Raw genomic sequence first — 12,579 nt, 5'->3', positions numbered from 1 at the left:
AATTCCAGAACACTTAATTGTGCTCATGAGGAACCTATACATAGATGAAGAGGCAGTTGTTCGGACAGAACAAGTGGATACTGTGTGGTTTAAAGTCAGGAAAGGTATGCGTCAGGGTTGTATCCTTTCACCCTACCTGTTCAATCTGTATGCTGAGCGAATAATCCAAGAACCTGGACTATATGAAGAACGGGGCATGGGATTGGAGGAAGACTTATTAACAGCCTGTGTTATGCAGATGATACAACCTTGCTTGCTGAAAGTGAAGAGGACTTGAAGCACTTAATGAAGAAGATCAAAGACCACGGCCTTCATTATGGATTACACCTCAACATAAAACAAAAATCCTCATAACTGGACCAATAAGTAACATCATGATAAACGGAGAAAAGATTGAAGTTGTCAAGGATTTCATTTTACTTAGATGCACGATCAACACCCATGGAAGCAGCAGTCAAATCAAAAGACGCATTGGGTGAATCTGCTGCAAAAGATCTCTTTAAAGTGTTGAAAAGCAAAGATGTCACCTTGAAGACTAAGGTGAGCCTGGCCCAAGCCATGGTATTTTCAGTCCCATCATATGCATGTGAAAGCTGGACAATGAATAAGGAATACCAAAGAAGAACTGACGCCTCTGAATTGTGGTGTTGGAGGAGGATATTGAATATACCATGGACTGCCAAAAGAATGAACAAATCTGTCTTGGACGAGGTACAACCAGAATGCTTATTAGAAGCAAGGATGGTGAGACTACTTCTTACATACTTTTGACATGTTATTAGGAGGGATCAGTCCCTGGAGAAGGACGTCATGCTTGGTAAAGTACAGGGTCAGTGAAAAAGAGGAAGACCTTCAACAAGATGGATTGACAGAGTGGTTGCAATAGGCTCAAGCATAACAACGATTGTGAGGATGGCGCAGGACCAGGCAGTGTTTCGTTCTGTGGTACGTAGGGTCGCTGTGAGTCAAAACTGACTCAAGGGCACGTAACGACGACAGTAAGATTTTTTGTCCTGTGGGACTTAATGTAAGCTAGATTTAGGACAAAAGGCTCTCATATCCCAGTCAGAAAATTTTCATTCCTCAAATAGCTAAAGGATGTTACTTCTTATGAAGTGAATTCCCAAAAGATAAATCGGCATTTTAATAAAGCTGAAGTTATTATGTCTTTTCATTTTTTCTTTTGGGGTAGTCCTCTGAATTAACTCCATTTTATCAAAAGTGCCTAGAACAGTACCTGGGAGGTGCCGATAAACGTTCAGTAAGCATTTGTTGAACATAACCGTCTTCTAAGGAAGAAAGTGGAAGCACAAGAGTCGGTTACTCATAGCTACATAGCATGTTCTTCTTGTTCTTTTCACTAAGCCTAGCAGGTTTCAACATCTTTTTTTTTTTGTTCAAGCAATCAGTTGGTTTATTGTACTAAGAATCCCAGGAATTTATAATCCAATATATAAAAAAAAAAAACTACTTCGATCTTTGTCTATTTGACAGAGGAAAATGTTTGATGTGCATTTCGATGCATTTTATTGATCTATTTTTCAGGTAATTGAGCTTAAAAAAATAGGTAAGGTTTTTGAAAACGAAAGTTACTGAGACAGTATACACACACCACACTGGTTAATACTGTAGCAAATTACACTGGTTACCCACCTGTATCCCTGTTCATGCCACTGCTGTCCTCCTTCAGGCACCTGCGGCTGTGCGCAGGGCCCCCTCTCGGCCCGTGTCCTCCTGCGAGCACCTGCGGCCGTGCGCATGGGGCCCCCTCTTGGCCTGTGTCCTGTAACCACCTGCCGCTGTGTGGCTGTGTGCGGGTTTCTCTTGGCCTATGCCACTGACGCCCCTGCGAGCAGCCCTCAGCCAGTGAAGGAAGTTGGGGGTAAGCACCCCAATATGTTGGTGCAGGCCCTCTGAGGAGCAGACACCATGATGGCATTAGAAGTACAAGAAATTGGGGCGGTGGGGAGGAGCCGGATCTGGAAAAGTCTGGGAGTGCCATCAGAACACGAAGACCCCTGTAAAGGAGGTAAGGAAGGTCTTAGACTTCAGTGCAGTCCTAAGAAAGCTTCAGCAGGCCGATGGAGACCTCAGCCCCAAACTGCCCTTCAAAGGAGTCCCGTTCCCCCCGGAAGTGGGCCTGCTTTTGCGTCCTTCCGTCATTGGTGGAGAGCAGCTGTGGGGACCATGGCTGGGTACAAAACTGAAGTGTGTTCCCCAGGGTGTCCCGTTGATTTGAGCCAGATTTACCTGTCGGGGTAACCTCATTAACACCCAGAATTGGCCAAAAATAGCACAGGTCTCAGCACAAGGACCTTCCTTACTAGAATAAAATGTAGAATTAGACAACATTCTTTTTTTTTTTTTAAAAGCCAGGTTTATTGAGGTATAATTTATAAACAGTAAAATTTACCCTCTGTAACTGTACAATTCAACGAGTTGACAAATGCCCAATTTTGTCTTAAATGCTAATTTCGCTTGAGATCACATAGCCCTCAGAAATGGTCAGACATAGGACTGCAATACACATTATGAAAATATAAGTAGCTCCGTCATAGTGGTTCCTCATGGTCAAAAGAGCTCTTCTAACATGGTAATATCCACACAGTAAAGGCTGTTCCGACTCACGGCGACCCTACAGCACAGAGTAGAACTGCCCCATAGGGTTTCCAAGGCTCTAATCTTTATGGAAGCAGACTGCCACAGCTTCTTCCCGTGGAGCAGCCGCTGACCTTTCAGTTAGCTGACATTTTGGTTAGCTGCCGAGCACTTTACCCAGCAGAGCTCCCTATGGGTTGGAATCGACTCTACCGTACCAGCTTTTAAAGAGTGTTGCCATTCACCCATTAAACAAAAAACCAAACCAGCTGTGGTTGAGTTGATTACAATTCATAGCGACATTATAGGACAGGGTAGAACTGACCCATAGTATTTCCAAGGAGCAGCTGGTGGATTAGAATTGCTAACCTTTTGGTTAGAAGCTGAGCTCTTAACCACTGTGCCACCAGGGCTCCATTCACTTACGCCAGAACATTTTGATCTGTTGTACCAAGTCCATGAAAATGAGCAAAATTAAGCACTAGAACTTCTATATGTAGAGAACAGTGAACTATGTATGTTTGGGAGGTCTTATACTTCCGTAAGAGGAGCCTAGGTGGCACAGCGATTAAGTGCTCAGCTTCTAACAAAGGTTGGCAGTTCTAATCCACCTAGCAGCTCCTCAGGAGAAACACCTGGGGATCTGCTCCTGTAAAGATCACAGCCAGGTAAACTCTATGGGGGCAGTTCTACTCTGTCACGTGGGGTCGCTATGAGTCAGAATCGACTCCATGGCACCTAACATGCCACCATACTTCCACGAAGCTGTCATTGCCCAAAACGTTTATTGGAGACTGCCCTCCGGAACTGAAACTCTGTGGATACGAGGTTCAGAACTGCTAGGAGCAGGTTCAGAATGCCAGCAAAGGCAGATAGGCTCAAAATTGTTACATGAGATTCACAGTGATGTGCAGCATGGACTGGTCCTGATCCTGCTTCTGGACCTCTAGGTGTTCCCTTACTCCCTATCAGCTCTAAGCAAGGCTTAGAGGTTAGAATCACCCAGTACAATGAGACTGCCTAGCACGGCATTTTTCAGAATGTGTATTGTGGCCCACTACTTCTTAAGCTCTTGCTTAAAAATACGTTTAGGAAAATGTACGTTATGTCCTGTGCTTGATAAATCCTGAAGAAACCATTTGAAGCCACTTTGCAAAACCCTTTGAGTGTGAAAGCTTACCTTAGCCATGTAACCTTGGTGAAATTCCAGAGGCACCTGCTGCTTAGGGACCAGAGCCACCTTGAAGAGTGAACGTCCTGCAGCTCTGATCTCAGGAAGGCCAAGACCTGTTAGGGCTCTGGTCCTTTGATGTCCAGGAGAGTCCTTGTGTGTCATTAAAATAAACCCCCTTCACTTGAGCGTTCCGGAGGTGGCCTCCTGCTCCAAATGACAGCACTCCATTGTTGTCACACACAAGTTACAAGTTCTGTTTGCTCCAGTAGCAAAAATTTCCCACCTATTGTATGTGTGAGTATTATTTCAGTCTGAGTTTTTAATTTTATTCTCACAGTAATTCTGCTCTCAAGCTTATATTTTCTACTTACAGGATTTCACTTTTTCCAATTTAAAAGCTTGTCCTTCACTGATCACTATGAACTTGTTCGGTGCTGTCGAGTTGGTTCTGACTCATAGCGACTCCATGTACAACAGAACGAAATGCTGCCCAGTCCTGCACCATCCTCACAGTCATTGCTATATTTGAGCCCATTATTGCAGCCACTGTATCAATCCATCTTGTCGAGGTCTTCCTCTCTTTCACTGACCCTCTGCTTTACCAAGCATGATGTCCTTCTCCAGGGACTGGTCCCTCCTGATAATGTGTCCAAAGTATGTAAGACAAAGTTTCACCATCCTTGCTTCTAAGGAGCACTCTAGCTGTAATTCTTCCAAGACAGATTTGTCCATTCTTCTGGCAGTCCATGGTGTATTCAGTATTCTTGGCCAACACCATAATTCAAATGCATCACTTCTTCAGTGTTCCTTATTCATTGTCCAGCTTTTGCATGCATATGAGGCAATTGAAAATATCATGGCTTGGGTCAGGTGCACCTTAATCCACAAAGTGACATCTTTGCTTTTTTAACACTAGTCTCTTGCAGCAGACTTGCCCAATGCAATGTCTCATAGTTAAAGCAAATAGCTAATGGTATTTGTAACCTAATGTTGCATCACCTTTCAAGACCACTGTTTTCTCTTTAACAAGGAGCCACCCTATTCTATGTATTAATAGATCTCTGGAGCCCTGGTGGTGCAGTAGTGAACAGCTCGGCTGCTAACCGGAAGTTCAGCAGTTCGAATCCACCAGCTGCTCCTTGGAAACCCTATAGGGCAGCTCTACTCTGTCCTGTAGGTTAGCTATGAGTCAGAATCGACTCTATAGCACTGGGTTGGTTGGTTTGTTTTTAGTGTCTAATCTCCCTCTGCCTCCCTTTGATAAAGACACTCATGACTGCATTTGGGGTCCACCCAGATAATCCAGGATCATCTCCCCATCTAAAGATCCTTAACTCAATCACATCTGCAAAGACCATTTCTCCAAATAAATTAACTTCACAGGTCCCAGGGATTAGGACGTGGGTCCCTTTGGGGAGGCCATTTTTCAGCCTCCCACGGGGCCTGTCACTCTTCAGTTTCAGGGGTCAGAAGGGCCAGCCTGTCTCTGCAGGGCCCTTAGGACACACTAAGAAGTTTGTGTATGCCACTGAACCTATATTTTAAGTCAGACAGCCCCAAAGACACTTTTCAAGTTTGTTGTACACAATTGTCCAGCAGTTTTCAAGTACTGTAGCAAACAGAAGTATAATAGGAAAGAGGGACAAGAATAAGAAGGAATAATGTTTAAAAAGCCACTAGTAAAATTACCCTTATTTATTTCAAGCCCTGGACATGTGCTTACCTCCTGGCTAAAATGATGTATTTTAAGAATTTGCAAAAGCTGTGACCTTCTACTGATAAGTCTAGCAACGAGAGCCCCGCCACCCCAGTTCAATTTGACTTCAAAGATTGGCAATTCCAGCCCAGAGCCAAGAAACTTTGATGTCAATCTTCTTAGTCCAAAATCAAAAGGAACTAGAAATAGGCAGAACAATTGCTTCCATGAGAGCCTAGCACCCACGCTTCCCGCTCTGAGAAAGGAGGGGTTTCTAGTGTAGGGGTGCAGTGGAAGACATCTTGGGTTTGGGTTGAGCAAGTACGGTTTCAAGTCCGAGCCCCAGTTGATTTTCAGCAGGTTAACTTTCCTGGCTCTCAGCTGCCATGAAAGGGAAAGTCCCAAGCAAGGCATGTGATAACATTCACATCTCTCCTGGAGCTGTGATCTTCCATGTGTTTTTCTGGCACATACCTCTGTGTGCAGACCTTCAAGAATATAGAGGTATCATACCTGAAAAGGAAAATGAGAAAAATTCCATTCTCACCCACTCCCATATAGTTTTGTCAATTGCAATCTCTAATTGAAATGGAATCCTCTGGAAAGAAAAATTAGTAACCCCTGACCAGTAGATACCCAAAAAAATCCAGTTGCCTTCAAGTTGATTCCAACTCATAGTGACCCTATAGAGTTTCCAAGGAGCACCTGGTGGATTTGAACTGCTGACCGTTTAGTTAGCAGCAGTAGCTGTTAACCACTACGCCACCAGGATTTCCAACCAATAGATAGATGATCTTAATATGAGTTTAATTCTGAGACTACTGTTCATAACCTCTGCAGAGAGGAAAGCACATTTTCTAGGGAGACAGTAATAAGTGCAAAAGGAATCTCTTGTTCTCAGAACTAAATCCAAGTAGCTTTGTGTTTCTCCTTCCTGACCTGCATGTGGCTTCTCTTCTAGTGAGTTACAGCTACTTCAGCATTCCTCAAAGCAGGGTGCGTTCAGCTTCTCTAAAATGGGTGAAGAAATGCTAAATCAAGCACATGACAGGGCCTGGAAGGGAAATGATTTTGTGCAACATTCCAAATTTAAATTCTGCTCCTGCAGTTAAAATAAAAGTAAGAAGGGGAAGAGATAAAGAAAAAGCAAAGGCAAGTGGAAATAGTTTCTCACAGTGCTGGTTTCCTCGAGTTTTCAATTCCCCTTTGGCCCTGTTTGCTTTGATTTGATTCCCATATTAGGTCTAGTAAGTGGAAACAGAACGAGAAGTCTATAGAATACACTGATTTGCCAGGAAGCATGAACTGAAATGAGGATGGGACAAAAAGTTAGATGCCTTTAGCTGCTACGTTCAGCGACGAATGACCGGAGTTGCCTCGGCCTCACTACGGCTAGGTTTTCACTGAGTCCTGAGATCCTGGTTTGTGCCTTCCCACTCGACCCTACCTACCGCTGAACAGCCTTTTCTATAGCATTCCTAGAGGGTTCCAGCACACACAAGAAGGAAGAACAGGCAGCGAATGGGATTGTTCCAAAGCAGGCTCTAGCTTTTCTTCCTGCTACCTACCCGGAGGATTAGAGCAAGAACTCTGCGCTGTTGGCTGCGAGACACCATGGACAGCTCTCCAGGCGCCACCTGGTTGGCCCGGCGAGTTGGCCGTCCCGGGCCCTCCCCTCGCCCGTCAGGCCCGGCGGGGGCGGCAGGGGGTGGTCCTGCCACCCATCTTGCGCACGTAGCAATACCTAGCCCCAAATCTTCTCCCCCAGGCGCCCACGGGGAGCGTTGGCAAGCTCTAAACATCCCACGCGAGAGGCCCGAGGAGGCCGGAGGCGCCCTCTCCTCGCCTCCGCAGTCGCCCTCTCCTCGCCTCCGCAGTCGTGGGACCCCCAGTTGCCGCCCGGGGAGGACAAGACGCAGGAGGCCAAAGTCCCAGCAGGTGGCGAGGCTGCAGCTCGCGGGGACCAGGCCCCGCAGCTTGGCCTCGCGTAGGCGGGGTCTCCCTCCTTGCGCCCCGCCTCTTCGCCGCGAGGGGCGGGCCTTCCGCCCCCGCCGCGGCGCAATGCGGAAGAGCTGGGCCTGCTGGAGCGGAAGTGACGCTTCCGGCGGCGGCGGCGGCGGCGGCTGTGGGAGGAGGAGGAGGAGCCGGAGGAAGAGGTGAGGCGGGGGGTGGGGAGCGATCGCGGGCTGAGCGACCGGCGGCCGGCGGGCGGGCGGCGCTTCCCGAAGGGTTCTGCCGCCGCGGCCTGGGCGGAGCGGTGAGGGGCGGCCGGGTCCCGGGGGCAGGCGGGCTGTGAGGAGAGGCCACGGCGTGCGGGGCGCCGGGCCGGGGACCGAGGTGACAGCGCCTGTCAGACTGCCGCGCGGACCGAGCGAGTCGGGCTGGGCGCCGGTCGTTGCTTCTGGCGCATCATGGAGAGTGGGCTGCTCGGCGCCTCTGTCCCCCAGGGAGGGAGCCCCTTTCCGCGCGGCCGGCTTCCCGGGACCCCGAAAAACCCCATGTCCCCAGCCATGTCTCCTCGGGTGGCCATTCATACACCGGAGCCGGCGACAGCCTGTGCCGCTTGCCGTACCCTTCGCCGCCACCTCGGGGGAGCCTGTGGGTCGGCTAATCCTTCCCTCCTCCGGCCCTAAGGAGCTGTGAAGCGGCTTGGCTAACCTTCCCTCCCACCTCCTCGCCTTCCCCCTCGAGGAACGGCTTCAAGTTTCCCACTGGGTTCCGTGTGAGCGTAGTGACAAACCTTGAAACAGGAAGCTGATAAACAACTCCGAACGCAATGCGCTCAAAATTTTCCTTTTCGGTGAACATAAATGAAACGGGAAACTCCTCCTAACCAAACCGTTGGTGGACTTACAGTGGGACAAAACCTTGTCTTGCCTTGCCATGAGAATTGGTAGCTTTTCTTCTTGCTTTTTGGCAGAATCAAGTGCGACTTCTGTTTTTTGGAATAAGCCCTTCTTCCCCTGAGCTTCCCCCCCCCCTTTTTTTCCTCCCCACCCCGCAGGCAAACCTGGCAGGGAGGAACTTGATGTCCTGCAGTCATCACTGCAGAAGGAAACATTAGCTTCATTTGCTTCGTTTTGCTTGGGTTTTCACAGGGCTGCCTCTGAAGAAAGGAGGATGGCGTTCAGCAAAGGATTTCGAATCTATCACAAATTGGATCCCCCACCGTTCAGCCTCATAGTGGAAACTAGGCATAAGGAAGAATGTCTCATGTTCGAGTCTGGGGCTGTGGCAGTACTCTGTAAGTCTTGTATAGCCCACCTGGTCATTGTTTTGATAGGAAATCATTCCAATTCAACCTTTTTTTTTTTTTTAAAAAAAAAAAGAGAAGACCTTGACAACCCCCTTACTGTATTTCATCGAGCAAATTATGCTTTTATTTTCTTTTATTCAGAGCTATTTCGTTGTAAATTCCATCTTCTGCAGGTTGGTTTGTTTGGTTTGTTTTTTTTGTGGAGGGCCCTGCTGGTTTCAGTTACAGTTTTTTTTGCTTCCTTGGGTTTTTCTGATGTTTCTAAAAGTAAATCTTTATTTCCTTATAAATACTGTAAGAGTTTATAGCATATTCCATAAGCTCATAAACTTGCTTGCTTGACGTTTTTACTGTCATGAACAGACTTTATTATAGATTAGTTGTAGTAGTAGACTATAAGAGTATTTATTTGTCAGATAATATTCGAATATCATATAGTGAGGCCCTTATATTTTCATGAGGATGAATGTAAACAACTTCTAGAATTTCATGTGGGATATGCAATTGATTTAATTTTATTTTTTAAATTATTTTTATAGCTTATTTTAAAGAAAAAGTTTACTGTGCCACAAGAAAAACAGTAGGTTACTATGGTTTGGATTATTTTGTGAGCAGATATATGATGTTAAAAATTAAAAGATTAATTTGATTATTACATTTTTTTCTTAATATGAGATTTAGACGGATAACGTCACTTTGGGGTTATTTCAAATATGATTGTGTTTTTTAGAGGCTTCCTGGTGATGACACTTGTTCTTTAACATAGTTTTATTATCTTAGCATCACTTTAATTACTGGTCATATTTTTACGAATTAAAATAGTGTTTGAAAAGCATACTTGTAAGCTCTTAGATATTTTAAACTATTAAACTTTTTCCAGACTCAGTAAGCAAAGAGCTTAAGATTATAATCTTTGCATACAGAGTATTAATGTTATAAGTGTTAACCTGATCTTAATACTCTAAAATAGTAAAATTTTATCCTGGTTGGGGAAAAGTGAACTGATATAATGAAAAATCTTCAGCAAAGAACAGTGTATAAGAAATATGTAATTTTTGGTACAAATGGTAAGATGGTTTGAGTGAGAGGAAGGAGCTGTACGTGTTCCAAGAAACAAGCGTAAATAATACTGCTTATACTTAATCAAAAACCAAACCAAACTCACTGCCATCCAGTCGATTCCGATTCATAGCAACCCTATAGGACAGAGTGGAACTGCCCCATACAGCTTCCAAGGCTGCCACATCTTCCTTCCTCGGAGCAGCTGGTGGGTTTGAACTGCCAACCTTTTGGTTAGCTGCTGAGCGCTTTAACCATTGCATTACCAGACTCCTTATATTCAGTCAGTATGGCTCTAATTGCTTCAAACTGTTCTTTAGACTTAAATAAGCCACCGTATAACTTGCTACGATATTAATTTGCATAGGATGTTTTTTTCATACTGAAAATATAGTTCTTATACTGTTAAATTCTTAATTAAAAACATGGAGCAGGGGAGGCTTGGTTGAGTACTGTGAAACTGCTTGTGTTTTTTGGTGACATTCCCTGATTCATCTTGTCCAAATCATAAATGTTTCTTTAACTGTGGTCACTGGTAATGGGCAGTCAAATTTCAGCTACAAAGCACGTATGTGTTACTTACATTTTTAGGATTATTGCTATCCATTATTCCAAGGTCAGGAAACCTAAGAATACTTCCAGTCTTCAGCAGCTATCTTTTATGCCAAATAAGTGCTAAAAAAAAAAGGGGGGGTAGGGGGAGACTTCTGGGCAATGTGGTGCTATAGGCAGAAGCACCACGCCGTCCCTCTGCAGCAAAAATCCGAAAAACTTAGTCAAACAGAGAAAAAGGCAGTCCTGAAACCCTAAGCATCAAATGAAGAGATAAAGAACTCAGCCAAGCACCAAATGGCATAAGAAACTGTCAGAGAACAGAGAGCGAGGAGAGGTACATGCAGAGGTCCCCTATCAGCCAGTGCAGCACGGATCTGCCATCTTGGACTCGTATCAGAGATCGGCGAACAAGGGGTACGAGAAAGCAGCTTCACGGAGCTTCCAGCAGGAGACAGCGACAACCGGTAACCAGCGATACATGCTTTCCCACCCCACACCCTTCTTTACCCCCACTCGGCCTTCTCTGCTTCCTGCAGCCACAGTCTCTTGGCCAGGAAGCACCGGCTTCACCTTGGTGTTGCTCAGATTCCAGCCGCCCACGCTGGCCAGCTCCGTAAGTGCCATATGTTGGCTGCTGGTGTTGCTTTTTTCCGCGTCTTTAGATTTCTTCCTTATCTCTCACCACCTCCTCCTCCTTTCTCTCAAATACCTGGCTCTGTGCACCATCTTTGCTTCTTCCTGAAAGGCTGTGAAACGCCACTAAAATGCGAAACTGCTTCCTGGCCCGTGCTGCCATGCTGGTGGGATCCCAGGGCTTTTTTTGGTTTGTTTTGAATTGTTTGTTTCTTTGCTTTCTTTTTCTTTTCTCGAATTGGGAGCCCGTTCTAGCTGGGCAGTATTGTGCGGCTTGGGACCTACCCCCTCAGTTTGCGCAGAAGCGCAGAGGGATCCCTGAGAGCATTTCTGTCTTCTTGGTGTGTTTTTTTTTTCTGTTTTTTGGGGGAGTTTTTCTTGTTCTTGTTTTTTATTCGTTTTGTTTTCTTTTCCCTTTTTGTCTTTCTTCATTACTCAGTTTCTCGTCTCTCTATACTTTCCGTCTCTTCCTGTTCCCTGAATACCTGGCACTGAGTGACACCTCTACCTCTTCTAGCCAGGGTGTATTTCATGGCCTGGGAGCAACTTCCCCAGACCTCACAGCCACACCGGTGGGATCCCTGGGAGCTTTGCTTTCCTTTTGTCTTTCTAAGTTTTATTTATTCATTTTTTCTTTTCTTTTCTTTTTTTCTTCTTCTCCTTTTTGTTTTTCTCCATTTCCTAGTCTCTCATGTCCACTCCAGTGGCAAGCTCCCCAGCAGTCTTTTTTGTTTGTTAGTATGTTTTTGGCTCCTGTTCCTCTCTCCTCTCTCTCCTGTCTCCCATACCCATCTTAGCTCCACACATCACAATCTCCCCCCTCCATCTTGCCTACCTGCACCATGCACTGAACATCACACCACCAAGCATCTAAGGTATGGCCTACCGGAACCTGCCCTGCACTGATTACTGGCCCGCCCTGGTAGCTGTAGTAAGTGCCACAAACAACCCATCCCAGCAACTCCTCTTCAGCTAGACCTGTCCTGCTGTACCATATCTGAGCAACTAACCCTGACAATTGGAGAAGGAGGCGAAAAGTATCATGCCCACGGACAAGCAAACAACAAAGAACGCGCAGCCTGCCTGCTCAAACATAGCCAAATAAAACAAAAAACCACGATGAGACAAACAAATCTACAATTAGTCAATGAGAAAAATAACTACCGAATGCCCCGAAGACAGCAGACAATATCAAAACATTTACAAAAACAGGACAGGATGTTTCCAGTAGATGTCCAAAATAAAACATCAGATGACTTTCCAGTAGAAGAAAAGGCACTAGAACTACCTGATAGGGAATTAAGATCTCTACTATTTAGAGCTATCCAAGAGTTGAAGCAAAATGCAGACAAAAATGAGGAAAGAAACAGACAAATTCACAGAAAAGGCAGACAAATTCATAGAAAATACAGACCAAAAAATGGAAGAATTCAGGAAAATAATGCAGGAACAAAATGCCAGAATGAATTCACAACTAGAAATCATACAAAAACAGCAATTAGAAATACAAAAGATAAACAAGATTTGAGAAATTGACAGTGTCATAGAAGGGCTGAGGAGCAGGTTTGAAACGGTGGAAGACAGGATCAGTGAAATTGAAGACAAATA

At 45.4% G+C, this 12,579-nt stretch overlaps 1 protein-coding gene across 1 annotated transcript in view; it reads left to right on the top strand.

The window, feature by feature from the left end:
* The first annotated feature begins 7,632 nt into the window (after positions 1 to 7,632).
* SYNJ1 (synaptojanin 1) overlaps positions 7,633 to 12,579 on the top strand; it is a 79,968-nt gene continuing 75,021 nt past the window's right edge. The window contains exons 1-2 of the mRNA XM_023741303.1: positions 7,633 to 7,725; positions 8,567 to 8,712. Coding sequence (XP_023597071.1) covers positions 8,589 to 8,712 — 124 coding nt within the window. The 5' untranslated portion in view covers positions 7,633 to 7,725; positions 8,567 to 8,588. The remainder of the gene's footprint in view (positions 7,726 to 8,566; positions 8,713 to 12,579) is intronic.

The sequence above is a fragment of the Trichechus manatus genome, unplaced genomic scaffold, assembly GCF_000243295.1.
Source record: "Trichechus manatus latirostris isolate Lorelei unplaced genomic scaffold, TriManLat1.0 scaffold00177, whole genome shotgun sequence".
Classification (NCBI taxonomy): domain Eukaryota; kingdom Metazoa; phylum Chordata; class Mammalia; order Sirenia; family Trichechidae; genus Trichechus; species Trichechus manatus.
The sequence above is the reverse complement of the archived record's forward strand: the minus strand, read 5'-3'. Positions and strand labels throughout refer to the sequence as shown.